General features: G+C 49.4%; 1 protein-coding gene across 2 annotated transcripts in view; it reads right to left on the bottom strand.

The window, feature by feature from the left end:
- Positions 1–20,242, bottom strand: part of ABCC8 (ATP binding cassette subfamily C member 8) — a 261,472-nt gene that overhangs the window by 49,779 nt on the left and 191,451 nt on the right. For both annotated transcript variants that reach the window (XM_073603932.1, XM_073603931.1), the window contains exons 19-24: positions 17,876–17,974; positions 16,850–16,934; positions 16,539–16,619; positions 4,811–4,948; positions 4,539–4,664; positions 4,040–4,130 (exon numbers count right to left, since the gene is read on the bottom strand). In XM_073603932.1, the coding sequence (XP_073460033.1) occupies positions 4,040–4,130; positions 4,539–4,664; positions 4,811–4,948; positions 16,539–16,619; positions 16,850–16,934; positions 17,876–17,974 (620 nt within the window). The remainder of the gene's footprint in view (positions 1–4,039; positions 4,131–4,538; positions 4,665–4,810; positions 4,949–16,538; positions 16,620–16,849; positions 16,935–17,875; positions 17,975–20,242) is intronic.

Here is a 20,242-nt window from a genome sequence, read left to right as displayed (position 1 = left end):
CAGTATGGGGGGGGATGATGTCAGTATGGGGGATGATGTCAGTATGGGGGGGATGATGTCAGTATGGGGGGGGATGATGTCAGTATGGGGGGGGATGATGTCAGTATGGGGGGGATGATGTCAGTATGGGGGGGGGATGATGTCAGTATGGGGGGGGATGATGTCAGTATGGGGGGGGATGATGTCAGTATGGGGGGGGATGATGTCAGTATGGGGGGGGATGATGTCAGTATGGGGGGGATGATGTCAGTATGGGGGGATGATGTCAGTATGGGGGGGATGATGTCAGTATGGGGGGGATGATGTCAGTATGGGGGGGATGATGTCAGTATGGGGGGGGGATGATGTCAGTATGGGGGATGATGTCAGTATGGGGGATGATGTCAGTATGGGGGGTGATGTCAGTATGGGGGGGATGATGTCAGTATGGGGGGGATGATGTCAGTATGGGGGGGATGATGTCAGTATGGGGGGGGATGATGTCAGTATGGGGGGGATGATGTCAGTATGGGGGGGGATGATGTCAGTATGGGGGGGGATGATGTCAGTATGGGGGGGGATGATGTCAGTATGGGGGGGGATGATGTCAGTATGGGGGGGGATGATGTCAGTATGGGGGGGGATGATGTCAGTATGGGGGGGATGATGTCAGTATGGGGGGGGATGATGTCAGTATGGGGGATGATGTCAGTATGGGGGATGATGTCAGTATGGGGGGGATGATGTCAGTATGGGGGGGGATGATGTCAGTATGGGGGGGGATGATGTCAGTATGGGGGGGTGATGTCAGTATGGGGGGGATGATGTCAGTATGGGGGGGATGATGTCAGTATGGGGGGGATGATGTCAGTATGGGGGGGATGATGTCAGTATGGGGGGGGATGATGTCAGTATGGGGGGGTGATGTCAGTATGGGGGGATGATGTCAGTATGGGGGGGGATGATGTCAGTATGGGGGGGATGATGTCAGTATGGGGGGGATGATGTCAGTATGGGGGGGATGATGTCAGTATGGGGGGGGATGATGTCAGTATGGGGGGGTGATGTCAGTATGGGGGGATGATGTCAGTATGGGGGGGGATGATGTCAGTATGGGGGGGGATGATGTCAGTATGGGGGGGATGATGTCAGTATGGGGGGGGGATGATGTCAGTATGGGGGGGATGATGTCAGTATGGGGGGGGGATGATGTCAGTATGGGGGGGGATGATGTCAGTATGGGGGGGGATGATGTCAGTATGGGGGGGGGTGATGTCAGTATGGGGGGGATGATGTCAGTATGGGGGGGGATGATGTCAGTATGGGGGGGATGATGTCAGTATGGGGGGATGATGTCAGTATGGGGGGGGATGATGTCAGTATGGGGGGGGATGATGTCAGTATGGGGGGGTGATGTCAGTATGGGGGGGATGATGTCAGTATGGGGGGGGGGTGATGTCAGTATGGGGGGGTGATGTCAGTATGGGGGGGATGATGTCAGTATGGGGGGGGATGATGTCAGTATGGGGGGATGATGTCAGTATGGGGGGATGATGTCAGTATGGGGGGGATGATGTCAGTATGGGGGGGGATGATGTCAGTATGGGGGGATGATGTCAGTATGGGGGGGGATGATGTCAGTATGGGGGGATGATGTCAGTATGGGGGGGGATGATGTCAGTATGGGGGGGGATGATGTCAGTATGGGGGGGGTGATGTCAGTATGGGGGGGATGATGTCAGTATGGGGGGGGATGATGTCAGTATGGGGGGGATGATGTCAGTATGGGGGGGATGATGTCAGTATGGGGGGGGATGATGTCAGTATGGGGGGGGATGATGTCAGTATGGGGGGATGATGTCAGTATGGGGGGGATGATGTCAGTATGGGGGGGATGATGTCAGTATGGGGGGGGATGATGTCAGTATGGGGGGGGATGATGTCAGTATGGGGGGGGATGATGTCAGTATGGGGGGGATGATGTCAGTATGGGGGGGGATGATGTCAGTATGGGGGGGATGATGTCAGTATGGGGGGATGATGTCAGTATGGGGGGGATGATGTCAGTATGGGGGATGATGTCAGTATGGGGGGGGTGATGTCAGTATGGGGGGGGATGATGTCAGTATGGGGGGGGGGTGATGTCAGTATGGGGGGGTGATGTCAGTATGGGGGGGATGATGTCAGTATGGGGGGGGATGATGTCAGTATGGGGGGGATGATGTCAGTATGGGGGGGATGATGTCAGTATGGGGGGGATGATGTCAGTATGGGGGGGGGTGATGTCAGTATGGGGGGGTGATGTCAGTATGGGGGGGATGATGTCAGTATGGGGGGGATGATGTCAGTATGGGGGGGATGATGTCAGTATGGGGGGGATGATGTCAGTATGGGGGGGGATGATGTCAGTATGGGGGGGATGATGTCAGTATGGGGGGGGATGATGTCAGTATGGGGGGGATGATGTCAGTATGGGGGGGATGATGTCAGTATGGGGGGGATGATGTCAGTATGGGGGGATGATGTCAGTATGGGGGGGATGATGTCAGTATGGGGGGGGATGATGTCAGTATGGGGGGGATGATGTCAGTATGGGGGGGGGATGATGTCAGTATGGGGGGGATGATGTCAGTATGGGGGGGGATGATGTCAGTATGGGGGGATGATGTCAGTATGGGGGGGATGATGTCAGTATGGGGGGATGATGTCAGTATGGGGGGGGATGATGTCAGTATGGGGGGGGATGATGTCAGTATGGGGGGGATGATGTCAGTATGGGGGGGATGATGTCAGTATGGGGGGGGATGATGTCAGTATGGGGGGGATGATGTCAGTATGGGGGGGATGATGTCAGTATGGGGGGATGATGTCAGTATGGGGGGGATGATGTCAGTATGGGGGGGGATGATGTCAGTATGGGGGGGGGGTGATGTCAGTATGGGGGGGATGATGTCAGTATGGGGGGGATGATGTCAGTATGGGGGGGATGATGTCAGTATGGGGGGGATGATGTCAGTATGGGGGGGATGATGTCAGTATGGGGGGGATGATGTCAGTATGGGGGGATGATGTCAGTATGGGGGGGATGATGTCAGTATGGGGGGGGATGATGTCAGTATGGGGGGATGATGTCAGTATGGGGGGGATGATGTCAGTATGGGGGGGGATGATGTCAGTATGGGGGGGATGATGTCAGTATGGGGGGATGATGTCAGTATGGGGGGGATGATGTCAGTATGGGGGGGATGATGTCAGTATGGGGGGGGATGATGTCAGTATGGGGGGGATGATGTCAGTATGGGGGGGGATGATGTCAGTATGGGGGGGATGATGTCAGTATGGGGGGGGATGATGTCAGTATGGGGGGGGATGATGTCAGTATGGGGGGATGATGTCAGTATGGGGGGAATGATGTCAGTATGGGGGGATGATGTCAGTATGGGGGGGGATGATGTCAGTATGGGGGGTGATGTCAGTATGGGGGATGATGTCAGTATGGGGGGGATGATGTCAGTATGGGGGGATGATGTCAGTATGGGGGGGATGATGTCAGTATGGGGGATGATGTCAGTATGGGGGGATGATGTCAGTATGGGGGGATGATGTCAGTATGGGGGGGGATGATGTCAGTATGGGGGGATGATGTCAGTATGGGGGGAATGATGTCAGTATGGGGGGGGATGATGTCAGTATGAGGGGATGATGTCAGTATGGGGGGGGATGATGTCAGTATGGGGGGGGATGATGTCAGTATGGGGGGGGATGATGTCAGTATGGGGGGGATGATGTCAGTATGGGGGGGATGATGTCAGTATGGGGGGGGATGATGTCAGTATGGGGGGGATGATGTCAGTATGGGGGGAATGATGTCAGTATGGGGGGGGATGATGTCAGTATGGGGGGGGATGATGTCAGTATGAGGGGATGATGTCAGTATGGGGGGGGGATGATGTCAGTATGGGGGGATGATGTCAGTATGGTGGGAATTTGACTCATTCAGAGAAATATTTGGAATATTCTCCGGAGATCCGGATTCCAGGTCTCCCATTCCCAGCCTCACCTTCGTCCTCCTCTTCCTCGTCTCCCAGCGTTTCCCGGGAGCACATCGATCTCTTCTTCCTCTCCACCGGAGTCTTCCTCTCTATAATCTCCTGCAGGAAATACAAAAAATTCACATTTCACCTGCTGCACCCCAAACCTGTCCTCACTGCCGGCATCCAATGTGTGCAGAAGAATCATCTTCATCATCCTCATCACCATCATCATCATCTTCATAGTCCTCATCACCATCATCATCATCTTCATAGTCCTCATCACCATCATCATCATCTTCATAGTCCTCATCACCATCATCTGGGAAGATTTATACTCTACACAAAGCTAAGAATGACGTATTAAGGAGGAATGTGGAAGCGTCATGTGACCAATCCGTGTATTAGAATGTCCCTGTATGGGACGGCACCATTCACCGATAACACACTGGATGTCATTCTGACCTCTGACCCCCCCAGCGCCATTCACCAGCCCAGTACTGGGTGTCATTCCCACCCCTGATCCACCTTTTCCAGCTCCTGGTCCTGCCGGTTCATCAGCGTTTTCCAATGTTCATAAAGTTCGGGGTCAGATTTCTGGATGTCCTTCAGTGTTCCCTCTCTCTGGATCGTCCCATCCTTCATGGCGATAATCTGCAGAGCAACAAAGAAACTCCATGAGACCTGAGTACTATATAATGTATATATTATATATACCCCCCACACATATACAGTACATTCTGTATACCACAATCATATGTAAATACAGTCACCAGAAAGATTATGAGCGCCCCCCTTACCCAGTCAGCATGGATGAGGTACTGCAGCTTGTGTGTGACCAGGACAGTCGTCCTCTTGTTGTCTCTCAGCATCTTCAGAATCCCATCCTGCATCAGGTGATCGCTCAGGTGAATATCCAGAGCAGAGAACGGGTCATCCTGGGGGGTCAGAGGAGAGCAAGACATTAGAGTGTAAATTTTTGTTATTAAAAAAAAAATCATACAAACGAGTGCGCATGCGCGGGACTTCCAACATGACCACGTAAGCCGGGAGCTCTGCTCTACCCGAGCAAGCAAGCCGCACTAGCTCCGAAGCCAGACCCGAAGGACGCCCGTAAACAGCGGGGATAGCACGGGGAGCCACTCGAGCACACCCAGATGTCTAGCAGCTCGGTCTGCCGCAATCTGGGGCCTCAATTCTCGGCCGAAGGATCACAGGCCACTTCCAAGATGGCGGCCGCGTCTCAGACACGAGACTCACAGGCAGGGGGACAAACGGAGTACAGGCAAGTTATAACTCCAGCTACTCTAGCCTTCACTCCCCAAGCTAATCCTGGCAGCCTCAATAATATGACTCCCTCGCCTGCATCCACTGAATCGCTGCTTGAGCGTACATTTGACAACTACCTGCTGTCTCCCTTGAATACTACTCCAGGGCATGGGGCTGACAACACCCCTTCACGTAGTCAGATTCAGGACATTAGCCAGATTCAGAACATTCCCAAAAACGCAGGGGATTTGTTCATTAAATTCTCTGAACTACTGGAGCGGGGACTTGCTATTACAGCCAGCAAGATCACTACAGATACCCGAGCAGACTTCCAAAACTTGGGCTCTAGAATGGAAGCAATCGAGCATAAACTTGATATAACGGTCTCCAGGGCTAACCAAAATACAGACCACATACATGTGATACAAGAACAATTGGATGTGGCACTGAACCGTATTGATGACCTTGAAAATCGGTCCAGGAGAGACAATTTCAGGGTCAGAGGTATCCCTGAGTCAGTCACAGATGCCCCTAAAGCCATTCAAGACCTCATACAATCTATTATCCCTTCCATACCGCCACACAAACTGGAGCTGGACAGGGCACACAGATCACTGGGACCCCCAAGGAAAGACGGGAACCCCAGGGATATAGTGGTAAAACCACATTACTACAGCCTGAAAGAAGAGATCAGGAAAGTATCCAGAAAACAGTCACGCATTTCTTTCCAAGGTCAAGAAATTCAGATCTTTGCGGACATATCTCCAATGACCATCCAAAGACGCAGAGCACTAAAACCATTATTACAAGTACTTTCCCAGAACGAAATCAAATACTGGTGGGCCTTCCCTTTCACCCTTAAATTTACCTTTAATGGTAGATTTCACTCCTTCTCCACCTTCCAGGAAGGAGAATAAGTTCTGCTCTCTCTGAAACTTATCGCTCCGGAATCAACATTGGATACATCTAATTTACAGGCAGGCTCCTCCAAACGACCTTCTCCTGCTAGCCCCCTCTCCCTTTTGTGGAAGTCATCCAAGACCAAGAGTGTAAAGGATCACATGCCCACCTGAAGTTCATCTGGTTACTTCGTATTTTCCTTTTACCCCAGGGCACAACCCTGCCAGGAACCTTTTGAGAGACTCTTATGTCCACCCCTGCAGTTTCCCTTTATAATTGATATCAATCCTTTTACCCCGTCGTTAGGAGTATGGATCTGTTTACAAGCCGTCTAGGGAATTTTCTTCTGGACAGGCTTTACTTTGCAGACACTTGAACCCCCCTCATCAAATGACCCTACTGAAGTTGGAGGGACCAATCCATAAAAGAGGGCATAGATAGCTTCCTTGGGTATAAGCCCTAAGGGCACCATTTGTTCCAAGCCTCTTTTACATGGTTGGTCATGGACTTTTCCTTTGCAGTCACGACTCTTCATAGACTCTCCTATCAGCAGCTCATAGTCTTGAAGTTTTGCACCCCCCTCAATGTCCCAAGTACTTGGATATCCCATTATTCCCGGACCCAATGCCCAATTTTCCCCAATCTCCCCCCCTTCCCAACCCCTTTGGGGCAATTTGCATAGAAACAGGTGTTGAATGTCATGAAGGTCTGGTTTCACCCTTAGTTGTTCATTTAAATTGTTGGATATTGTTACAAGCTATATTCTGTTTAATGTTATGTTTTTAGAGTTTCGATGTCCAAAGTCGGCTGCGGCTCGGGCAGCAGTCATGTGCACCCTCCCAGCTCCCTAATATGGTGTTACTGTATTTGGGTGTTGGGAAGACAGCCCTCTCGGAGGGCTGTTCAGTTTTGTTACCCACAGACGAAGGAGGGACTCTCTCCCCCTCTCTTCATTACAGGCCTCTATTTGGCCTTCTTGTTCCTTTTCTTAACTTTTCTTTTTTCACTCTTTCTGACCTCTTCTTTCTGATTGCCAGCACTCTGATGATCCTGTCTCGTCCAGATGCTCCAGGTCCCAGATTTTCTCCCGCAACACTACCAGGGTCGATCCTCCCGAAGCATTCAAGGGTAAGTGTTTCACATATTGATGCACCACTTCTCTCACTAGGTTATGTCTTCTAACACCTTAATCTCCCCGTCGCTCAGAATCATTTCTCATAACGTACAGGGAATTAACTCAGCAGTTAGGTGAAGGAATATCCTGCAGGAGTACCGCTCCCTGAAAATGGATGTGGTATTGCTGCAGGAAACACACTTACCGATACAGTACAACCCTTCCTTCCTTCACGCTCATTATCCCCATTTTCACCTGGAAAATGCTAAGGATAAAACAAAGGGGGTTGCAATACTGTTTGCAAAATCCTGCCACTTTACGACCACACAGGTACACAAAGACACGGAGGGTAGATTTATCATGGTAAAAGGAACGCTGGATGACCATATGTACTCTCTAGTCTCGTACTGTTCTCCCAACAAGGGGCAATCTCAATTCTTCCAATTATTGTTTCAGACGTTAGAACCCTTGTTGGAAGGAATAGTGATATATGGAGGAGACTCCAATATAGCATTTGATCTATCCCTGGATAAATCTAAACCTCTTTCATCTCAACTCATGCGCCCTAAGAAAATGAGTACTAAAATTGCAAAAATGTTTTTTAATCAAGGTCTAGCTGACATTTGGAGGGAACTTAACCCGACCTGCAGGGACTACACACATTTTTCGAATCCCCATCAATCTTACTCTAGGATAGACCACATTTTCATATCAGCTCTTCACATCCCTTCAGTTAAAAAATCCTTCATCAAAGACTCCTCCCTTTCAGATCACTCGATGGTCATCCTTGTTGCACAGGGCCAGCATTCTAAACCCCCCCTTCCCCAATGGAGACTTAGGGAATCTCTTCTTAAGGATCCTATCCAAGTCACAATAATTGAGAAAGCTCTTAAGGAATTCTTTCTACTAAATAACGTAGAGGGAACCTCGGCTGAAACAGTTTGGGCAGCCCATAAGGCTACAATCAGGGGACAGCTAATCCAAATGAAATCGCAAATCAAAAAAGAGAAAGCCTCTGATGTAGTAAAACTTGAAAATAACTTTGCAGCATTACGTAAGCTACTCAAATCAGACCCGTTAAAGGTCAATATTGCACAATTGGATGCTGCAAGAGTGGCTTTGAACTTAGTTCTCACGGTTAAAGCCGAGGTCTCCCTGCGTTGGACCGGAGCGAAATTTTATCAACATAAAGATAAAATGAATACTATACTAGCCTCTAAACTTTCCCCCAAACCCCGCAATTTCGCTCTACCTAAGATTAGACAACAGGATGGCACGTCCACTTTAAATCCTCAGCGTATTCTGCAATCATTTCAAGATTTCTATGCTAAATTGTACCAAAGAGGCAATTCCGTTGAGGATTCCGGAATAGAAGCCTTCATGGCGGATCTCAATATACCCCGCCTCAAGAAAAATCATGCTGATTTGATGGAGGCACCTTTCTCCACAGAGGAAACCCTAGAAGTGATTAAAAATGTAAAAACTAGCTCCGCCCCAGGCCCAGATAGATTCTCCAACCTTTATTACAAAACATTTGCTGTCACTTTAGTCCCTCATCTCAATAAATTCTTTAATTCTAAAAGGAAGGGAGAAGCCATCGAAACCCATGCAAATTCAGCCTTCATTTTAGTTATCCCCAAACCAGATAAGGACCCATCACTAGTAGAAAATTATAGACCTATTTCCCTTATAAACAATGATTTGAAAATCCTCACCAAAATATTAGCCCACAGACTAAGCTCTTTCATAAATCAATACATTTATAAGGACCAATGGGCTTCATCCCAGGGAGACAGGGCCCGGATCAAATTAGGAGGGCGACGGATATCGTTTCAATCCTATAGTCTGCCTGGGATGGAAGCCCTAAGCAGGAGGGCCTTTTGTTGTCGCTAGATTTACAGAAGGCCTTCAACTCTCTAACGTGGTCATACCTATTTACTACCCTCCGGAGATGGGGATTTGGAGAATCCTTCGTAGGGTTATTACAATCCCTTTATTCTAATCCGGTTGCCAGGGTTAAATTACAGGGCTTCCTTTCTAACCCTATCTCATTTTCCAGAGGAACTAGGCAGGGTTGCCCTCTATCCCCAATAATCTTCGCTATAGCGATTGAAACTTTGGCCATAGCCATCAGATCAGATGTAAACATTCAAGGGGTTAGGTGCGGGCAATCAGTGCACAAATGCGCCCTCTTCGTAGACGATATCCTGCTTTTCGTTACCTCCCCAATTACATCATTGCCTAACATTAATATCTCAGGTCTGAAGGTGAATATGGTTAAATCACAAGCATTGAACGTTTCACTCACATTGGCTTTGGCCGCTCAATTGAAACACTCTTTTAAATTTAAGTGGAGTGACTCTTCAAAACGTTACTTAGGAGTAAACCTTAGCTCAAAGTTTGAACATCTCTATCAGGCAAATTTCCCCCCCATGTATCGCAAACTAGAAAAAGACCTTCAAACTTGGTCCTTACACAACATATCCTGGATAGGGAAAATTAATTCCATTAAAATGACCCTATTACCTAGATTACTCTACTTATTCAGATCCCTTCCAATTCCTATTAGGAAAGATCATATTAAGTCATTCCAAGGCAAGATAATTACATTTATTTGGGGCAAAAAGGGATACAGACTAGCTAGAAGGATCCTTTACAGCCCCAAAACACGAGGAGGTCTGGGCTTCCAGAACTATTTAAATATTACCAAGCAGCTAGACTAGCTCAACTTTCAATGATTTACTTTAGACATGAGATACCGAACTGGATCAATATAGAAACACAGGTGGTTCCCTCATACACTTTAGATTTCCTTTTATGGACCCCCGCAAATCTAGACCACCTATCATGTCCCCCACTCCCTCAGATTCCCTGCGATTATGGGATGGCTTGAAACACTTGCCTTCTCTTACATCAGAAACACAGCCGTTGGCTCACATCTTCCATAATCCCCTGTTCAGTCCAGGCATGAATATCAAATCCTTTCAATGGTGGTTGGATAAGGGGATGTATCGGATCGGACATTTTTTCACTCAGTCGGGTCCGATCTCCCTGAAATTCTGTACAGATAAGCTGGACATACCCAATTTGGAGAAATTTAGGTACTACCGAATTTCGCATTTCCTTTCCTCAATTTGGAAAAACAAACCCCCCCCCCCCCCGGCATTCTCAAATTACGAACGCTGGTGCAGAAAGGGGGTATTTCCACAATCTACTTATCCTTATCAGAACCTACCTCCAAATTTTCATATATGGAAGCCCTGGAGAAAGACTTACAGGAAACCTGGGACCTGAAGGAATGGCACAGAAGAGGAATAAGAGCGCATAAAGGTATTATGAACATTTCATTGGTAGAGGCTAATTGGAAAGTGATGTCTAGGTGGTATCTGGTTCCGACAAGACTGGCTAAGATATTCCCCTCTTCCTCCCCTGCTTTAGGGAGTGCCAAGCCCAGGGCTCTATGCTGCATATTTGGTGGGATTGCCCGAGAATTAGAGGTTTTTGGAATAACATTTTTAATCTTATTCGTAGAGTCACAAGCCTTCCGATACCTAAGAATCCACAGATTGCTTTACTGAATGGGCATATCCCCAAAATCTCTAAGTATTCCCATCGATTGATAACTTTCATGTTGCTCGGAGCGAAAATCGCGATCGCTAAAGCTTGGAAGAAACCGTAAATTTCCATTGTAGCCGCTAAAAAAAAAAAAATTCCTTGGATTATGTCCCAGGCAAGATTTTGGACAACACCAAAGCATTTGAAGCAACTTGGGAACCCTGGGCAAGGCATTTAGGTATATCCCTTATACCAGGGATCACCACGGTTTGAAAGTTATACTTGATCTGAATGTTGGCATCATTCCTCCCAACCCCCCTCCTCTTACTCCTTTTCTTTTCCTCCTTTTCTTTTCCTCCTTTTCTTTTTAGTTCGTTTTTTGGATAATGTCAGATTTAACCGATAACTATGCAACCGAAAGATAAAGTTCATCCATCTTGTTTAATTTGAGATCATACATGTTATCTCCTTACAACTTTGAAGTGTACAATCACAGGGGGCGGTGCCGTTTCTCCGGATCGTAACGGTGGTTCTGGAGAGGTAGCACAAGTCCCATCCTTTACAGAGCACTCATTTTCTGATTAATAAGGGCCAGACTTGGACACAGTGTGATCCCATACGGGGTGTCTGGTCAGTTCCAAGTGTATAGTGCTCTATTATGCATTAGCTTTGGCATTGATGCATTTATTTGTTTTTGTTTTTTGTTTTTTTATTGTTTCATTTCAATTTTTTTATTGCCCTTCTCTAACTAGAAGATCTCAGTTGATGTTATGCATTTGGCAGTATACTGCGATGGATGTACTTTGTACTGTAAGATTTCTCAATAAACGACTTAAACTTGAAAAAAAAAAAAAAAAAAATCATACAAACATACAGCTCATTATAAAAAAAACATATTTACACAAAAATAAACAACAACTAAAAAAAAAAACAAGTGTGCTTACATCAGCAAGTAAAGAAAACCGTTTCCTGATAAGCTAACATAGAAAGAAACATATTTTAATGACAACAAAAAAGAGACTACAAACCCCGAACCTCAACTTATACACAATCCAGGCTAAGAAACCTTTGGAGAGTTAATCGCCATCAGGATGCGATTCCAAAACCCCCCCATTCACCCCTCCCCCACATCATTAACCCCTCCCCCCACATCATTTACCCCGACTTCCACATCATTCACCTTGCATTCTGCACCAGCCACTCTCATTCCCTTCCCACTTCCCCTCCACCATCATCCAATCCATCCCTCACTCCACCCCTCGGTGTCTGCCGACCTCCAGCCGCACTTCTGTCACGCCGAGGAGGAGGGGTTGGCACCACCATACACGCTGATCCAGCACCCTCCACTGCCTTCACTACACTAGGAGAAACAATAGGTGCAGACACAGACTTGACAACCACACTTTCTGACACTGACTGGGGAACCACAGACTGGGGGGACACTGACACCACAGACTGGGGGGACACCGACACCACAGACTGGGGGGACACCGACACCAAAGACTGGGGAGACACTGACACCACAGAGGGCCTCACAGACACAGATTCTGACAGGACAGAGACACTAGGATCCCCTGGTACAACCTCCGCCAACCCAGACTCTTCTCTATTCGGACAGAAAAATTCCTCCACTAACTCTGGCTTATTGTGCAAAGCCTCAGGGCACCGGCTATAAGGGTGACCAACCTTATCACATAGGTTACATTTAATGATATTACAGCCCCTCACCAGATGCCCCAGTTCCTGACACAAAGAACACTTCTGTTCTGGACATTTAGAGGAGAAATGTCCCTTGACTCCACATTTATGGCACACCTTAGGTTGACCAGGGTAGAAGACAGTAATCCTATCTCTACCAATAAAGGCAGAGGAGGGCAAATGCTGGACCACATCCCCACACACACTCAACCTCATTGACACCGACCACCCACCCGTCCAGATTCCTCTATCATCCACAATATTTTTTAGGGGACACAACATTTCACCAAACCTCCTCAACCAGACCCATAAATCCTCAGGGGGTATAGACTCATTCCTTGTCAAGATAGTCACATTCTTAATCAAGGGCTGACGTGAGACAACTTTGGGAACAAGCCCCTTCCAGTCCGGCTGGCCCCCATATACACACACATACCACTCCCAAAACAGATCCAGCAATTCTGGACGCACAAATGACAAATCATATTCATAGGAACCAGCCGGACAGATAAGAGCATAAATATCCTCCGCCTTAAATCCCATGGCTAGGATCTTATCCACAACCTCCCTCCTGATAGGTGGAAAATCTTCCCCTTCCCACCTGAACTGTACCACATTCCTGCGTTTAATGGAAGGTGCGTTAGGTGAAAGTCGCACAACTGGCTCCCTTCCACCAGCAGCAGCATGACTTTGTCCTGACACAGTCTTAGCATAACTCCTAACTGGGACAGATGACACATTAATTGGTTGCATAGGAACCTCTGAAATCTGGTTTGGTAAATTACCCACCACTTGATCCTCCCCCCTCCCCTCCAGGACAACAGTCCCGCTCACCATAGTCCCAGAAGTACCACAGATACCAGCAGTCCCGTCATCAAGTAAAGTCTTCTGTGTAGAAAAAACACTACCTGTTTCATCGTTCATACGGTCCTCCTGCTCTGCAGTTTCAATGTTCATGCGACATTCCTGCTCTGCACTGTTAGTGTTCATGTGGGACTCCTCACAGCCAGCAGAAACTTCTCTGCCTGGATACATGCCATCTCTTCCTTCATTCCCATGATCTTCATCTGATGGGTTGGTGCCACTCAAGGGAAATTCCATTTCTATAATGGTCTGCAGCAATCCGCCATTTTCCTCAACCTCCTCCTGAGATGACCCAGGCTTCTGGGGAGGGAGGGGGGCAGATACTGACTCAGGTGCAACAGATCCTGAGACAGGGGTAGTACTGGGGTCACCATGTGAAGCCACTTCCTTATCCTCCATCCATACTGTCACCATTGCTGTGGCATTCGCCTTCTGGCTGATACTGGCACAGGAACTTTCCTTCAGCTGTTGGAATCTCTCTACTTTTCTCTGAACACACCTTGACACCTTCAGAGAGGCGACCAACTTCTCCTGCTTTTTCAATGCATCTTCCAGAAACTTCAGCTTGGAGACTTCCCTCTTACTGTTTCCAGACTTACTATGCAGGGATTTCTTTTTCCGGAGATCTTCTTTCATGACAGAAATGTTCTGTTCCTCCTTAGCAATGAGGCGAAGTCTGTTCACCATTTTATCCTGGAGGACTGGTAAGGACTCCTCTTGCATAGGGACAGGCCCAGGATCCATTGCAGCTTGAGCACATGGAGTAGGCCTCAGTGCCTCTGGAGAGCCTCCACCTTCGTCTTCCCAAATATGGTCCATGCTTGCCTGGGAAAAGCCTGCATGAGAGTCCCCAGGATTACTGCTTCTCTCAGCTGAGATCCCAGCAGAGTGAGCCAACAGCACCCTGCAGAACAACACCACCTGGTGGAGAAGCTCCTCTGGTGCATAGACTGATGTGACTGACTCAGTAATCTCTGTACAGCACTGCGGTATATGTCAGAGCTATATACCCTCACCGGCCACTTTATTAGGTCCCCCTTGCTAGTAGCACATTGGACAGTGGCAGCTGGTGCTCAGAATTTTTGGGTCGGTGAAAACAAACTGAAAAATACTGAACCCTGCCCCCCCCCCCCCCCCCATCAATTGCAGCGCCCCCCATCAATTGCAGCCTCACTTTGCCCATCATATGCGGTTTAGACATTAATGGCTGTGTGTTGAGTTATTTTGAGGGGACAGTAAATTTACACTGTTATACAAGCTGTACACTCACTACTTTACATTGTAGACAAGTGTCATTTCTTCAGTGTTGTCACATGAAAAGATAGAAGAAAAGATTTACACAAATGTCACTGAGGGGTGTACTTACTTTTGTCACATACTGTATATATATATATATATAATAACAGTGATAAGATAGCGGTTCTGATAGCGGTGTTTCCTGGGGGGTATAGATTATGTGATCTCACAGAGATTTGATCTGATTATTCGGTATTAGCGGGTCGCTCGGTCGGGAACATTTGTCGGAATTCTGTGATAATCCCGGCATTGTTGTTATTATGGGAAATACGGGATAGCAGGGGGGCTGATAGCGGGGGCTAAAAGCGGGGGGCTGATAGCGGGAGCTGATAGCGGGGGCTGATAGTGGGGGCTGATAGTGGGGGCTGATAGTGGGGGCTGATAGCGGGGGGCTGATAGTGGGGATTTTATCGGGGGCTGATAGTGGGGGCTGACAGCAGGAGCTGATAGCGGGGGGCTGATAGTGGGGGCTGATAGTGGGGGCTGATAGTGGGGGCTGATAGCAAAGGGCTGATAGTGGGGATTATATCGGGGGCTGATAGTGGGGGCTGATAGCGGGGGGCTCATAGCGGGGGCTGATAGCAAAGGGCTGATAGTGGGGATTATATTGGGGGCTGATAGTGGGGGCTGATAGCGGGGGGCTGATAGTGGGGGGCTGATAGCAAAGGGCTGATAGTGGGGATTATATCGGGGGCTGATAGCGGGGGGCTTATAGCGGGGGGCTGATAGCGGGGGCTGATAGTGGGGATGATATCGGGGGGCTGATAGTGGGGGCTGATAGCGAGGGGCTGATAATGGGGACTGATAGCTGGGGGTGGGGGGCTGATAGCGGGGGGCTGATAGTGGGGGCTGATAACGGGGACTGATAGTTGAGGGCGGGGGGCTGATAGCGGGGGCTGATGGCGGAGGCGGGGGGCTGATAACGGGGACTGATAGCTGGGGGCTGGGGGGTCAGTAGCAGGGGCTGATAACGGGGACTGATATCGGGGGCTGATAGCGGGGGGCGGGGGCTGATAGCGGGGGGGCTGATAACGGGGACTGATAGCTGGGGGCGGGGGCTGATAGCAGTGGGCTGATAACGGGGACTGATAGCAGGGGGGCTGATAACGGGGACTGATAGCTGGGGGCAGGGGCTGATAGCGGGGGGCTGATAGTGGGGGCTGATATCGGGGGCTGATATCGGGGGCTGATAGCGGGGGGCTGATAGCGGGGGGCTGATAGCGGGGGCTGATATCGGGGGCTGATAGCGGGGGGCTGATAGCGGGGGGCTGATAGCGGGGGGCGGGGGCTGATAGCGGGGGGGCTGATAACGGGGACTGATAGCTGGGGGCGGGGGCTGATAGCAGGGGGCTGATAACGGGGACTGATAGCTGGGGGCAGGGGCTGATAGCGGGGGGCTGATAGTGGGGGCTGATATCGGGGGCTGATAGCGGGGGGCTGATAGCGGGGGGCTGATAGCGGGGGCGGATGAGGATTATGTGCCAGAGGACAAGGTGATGATTTCCAGTTGACCTCCCGATTGTACACCTCGCTGGAGGGCGGAGCAATGCGTGTATTGTGGGCGGAGTCAGGCGATTGTCTGTAGTAAATTGTTTGGCAGATTCTGGAGGGTCTCTGATGGTCATTTTCTATATCAAAGGAGAACTCCAACTCACAGCACACTGATAGGAAATAATCATTTATCTCCAGAGACAGCTTTCTATCAGGAACCTTAAATCAGACCACGGCCAATCACAATGATCGGTCCCCGATGTCATGTGATCAGTGCGGAAAGTGTCCCCCCCGGTCCTGTTTATCTAGACAACTATCCACCAACCACATCTGCCACTTACCAGGAAGACGACGCTGGTCTGCTGGTACAAAGCGCGGGCCACGCTGATTCGCTGACGCTGACCTCCGGACAGGTTTATACCCTGAAAGTCACATGACAACCATCACTGAACAGGTATACAGGGAGTATATACTAATCACCCCAAGTCACCCATTACAATAAAATATGAGAACCCCCCCCAGTTCTATCATAACCCAATATCATAATATTAGACCCCCACAATCCTATTATAACCCCATATAATAATAATGGGATGTCTCATCTGGTGTCTTCTTATCCCCTCCCATCATATGTAGGGGGATGGGCGCTCACCCTCTCTCCGATCTGCGTCTGATCTCCATGCGGCAGGATGTCGATGTCCGGTTGCAGAGAACAGGCGTCAATTACAGCTTTATATCTGCCAATCAAATATAATCTCTTTTTATTGGTCAGGTGATTGTAATAGAGAAATTTCTACATTAGTAGCTACTCAGATCTGGATGTTTCCCCAATATCACCTTGTGTGACCTACCATGACCTTATGTGACCTGGCATGACCTGGAGTGAAAACCCCTATAATCCCCCCTCATTGACTGATGGCCACCCACATCCCACAATGGTTCTACCCAGACTGACAAGCCCCCATGACCCCCCTTACTGACTGACGACCACCCACATCTTGCAATGGTTCCCCAAGGACTAACAACCTTCTTTGACCCCTTCATTGACCAACAATCACCCACATCCCACAATGTTCCCACCAGGACTGACGAGTCTCCATGACCCCCCTAAATGACTGGTGACTACACACATCCCACAATGGTCCACTCCGGAGTGACAACCCCCATGATTGCCTCCATGTGAATGATGACCATCCACATCTAACAATGGTATCCCTAGGAATGAAAACCCTCCATGGCCTGCCTCATTGACTGACAACCATCCAGATCTCACAATGGTCTTACCAGGATTGACAAGCCTTTATGACCCCCCTCACTGACTGCTGACAACGCACATCCACAATGGTCTACCCCGGAGTGTCAACCCTCTTGATTGCCCCTTCATTGACTGATGTCCACCCACATCTTACCATAGTCCAACCTAGGACTGACAACCTCTGTAACCCACCTCATTGAATGACAACCATCCACAACTTAAAATGGCCCACATAGGGCTGACAACCCTCATGACCCCATTTATTGACTGATGACCACCCACAGTCTCCTGATCTTGAGTCCCAATTGTCCCCTTGATATGGTGGCTGTACAGGGTGATGGGTCCTAACACAGTGTGGGGTCCTCCGTGGTCTGATATACAAATGGAGGCCTGGACCAGTCAGGACAGAGTGAGGAATCATACTTCTGTTTAATGAAGGGGCTCTCGAAGGTGATGTTCTCCTCCACTGTGGCGTTCAGTAGCCATGGTTTCTGGGAGGCATAGGCCACCGCGCCCCTCCGCCTGGAAGAGAACATACAGAAGATGACACACCACCATGAGCTCTGTAATAGATGATAAAGAGTGTGAGCTCATTCCCAGATCCCCCTCATAGGATGAACCCCCTCATAGGACAGACCCCCCTCATAGAACAGACCCCCCTCATAGGACATACACCCCTCATAGGACAGACCCCCCCTCATAGGACAGACCCCCTCATAGGAGAGACTCCCCTCATAGGACAGACCCCCCTCCTAGGACATACCCCCCTCATAGGACAGACCCCCCCTCATAGGACAGACCCCCCTTCATAGGACAGACTCCCCTCATAGGACAGACCCCCCTCATAGAACAGACCCCCCTCATAGGACATACACCCCTCATAGGACAGACCCCCCATAGGACAGACCCCCCCTCATAGGACAGACCCCCCTTCATAGGACAGACTCCCCTCATAGGACAGACTCCCCTCATAGGACAGACTCCCCCTCATAGGACAGACCCCCCTCAAAGGACAGACCCCCCTCATAGGACAGACTCCCCTCATAGGACAGACTCCCCTCATAGGACAGACTCCCCTCATAGGACAGACCCCCCCTCATAGGACAGACCCCCTCATAGGACATACCCCTCTCATAGGACATACCCCCTCATAGGACAGACCCCCCCTCATAGGACAGACCCCCTCATAGGACAAACCCCGCTCATAGAACAGACCCCCCCTCATAGGACAGACTCCCCCTCATAGGACAGACCCCCCTCATAGGACAGACTCCCCCTCATAGGACAGACCTCCCCTCATGGGACAGACCTCCCCTCATAGGACAGACCCCCCTCATAGGACAGACCCCCTCATAGGACAGACCCCCCTCATAGGAAAATTCCCCCTCTTAGAACAGACCCCCCTCATAGGACATACCCCCCTCATAGGACAGACTCCCCTCATAGGACAGACCCCCCCTTATAGGACAGACCCCCCTTCATAGGACAGACCCCCCATAGGACAGACCCCCCTCATAGGACAGACCCCCCTCATAGGACAGATCCCCCTTATAGGACAGACCCCCCTCATAGGACAGGCTCCCCTCATAGGACAGACCCCCCCTCATAGGACAGACCCCCCTCATAGGACAGATCCCCCTTATAGGACAGACCCCCCTCATAGGACAGGCTCCCCTCATAGGACAGACCCCCCCTCATAGGACAGATCCCCCTTATAGGACAGACCCCCTCATAGGACAGACCCCCCTCATAGGACAGACCCCCCCCCCTCATAGGACAGACCCCCCTCATAGGACAGATCCCCCCTTAATAAGACCGTTCCTCCAAACCTGGCATGTGCTCCATGGGGGGGGGGGGGGTAAGAGGGGCATTAGAGGGATCATACATGTCAGGGAGGCGATAACTGGGTAGGTGACACTTCTATAAATATGATAATACATCATAAAGCTGTACAGGTACCCCTATAAGAAAGTATACAGATATACAGGAATATGTGGTTCTGCACAGGTAGGTGACCCCTTCTAAAAGGAGGTATACATATATACAGGTAAGTGACAATCAGTATAGCTAAGTACACAGATATACTGGTATGTAATACCCTTCATAGATACTGTAGGTACATGAATATACAGGTAGGTGGAACCCTTAATAGGGAGTGTGGAGAGTCAGCCTGGGGCAGGGCTAAGAAGGGGTTAATTGAAGAGGGTAGGTACTTCCCATTCAGACCTGAGTATTGCCAGCTGAGAGGAGAAGTGTGTTTGGAGAGAGACGGCTGTTGAGCTCTCAGAGCTGGACGGAGCCTTGTTACCTATGACTTGATCCTGCGGGGTGAGATCGCCTGAACCCGGACTCTGTTATGTGATATGTTGTGGCCGGGATGCTGAGCATTATATAAAAGGACCAACTTATACCGCTAAGAAGAGTTTTGTGTTGTTTAAAATGCCTATAAAGACAAAACTTGTCAATTTCCGATTGCATTTTGCTGAATAAAGTCTTTTAAGTTGACTGAACTTTCTCACAGCTGCTTGTTAACCCCTCGGATCCTGACAGTAGGTAACCTTCTTTGAAGATAGGCAGACAGTGTATAGGTAGGTACACAGGCAGACAGTGTATAGGTAGGTACACAGGCAGACAGTGTATAGGTAGGTACACAGGCAGACAGTGTATAGGTAGGTACACAGGCAGACAGTGAATAGGTAGGTACACAGGCAGACAGTGTATAGGTAGGTACACAGGCAGACAGTGTATAGGTAGGTATACAGGCAGTGTATAGGTAGGTATACAGGCAGA

This window comes from Aquarana catesbeiana, linkage group LG11 (genome assembly GCF_042186555.1).
Source record: "Aquarana catesbeiana isolate 2022-GZ linkage group LG11, ASM4218655v1, whole genome shotgun sequence".
Lineage (NCBI taxonomy): Eukaryota > Metazoa > Chordata > Amphibia > Anura > Ranidae > Aquarana > Aquarana catesbeiana.
Note: the sequence above shows the minus strand (reverse complement) of the source record. Positions and strands in the feature narration are given on the sequence as shown.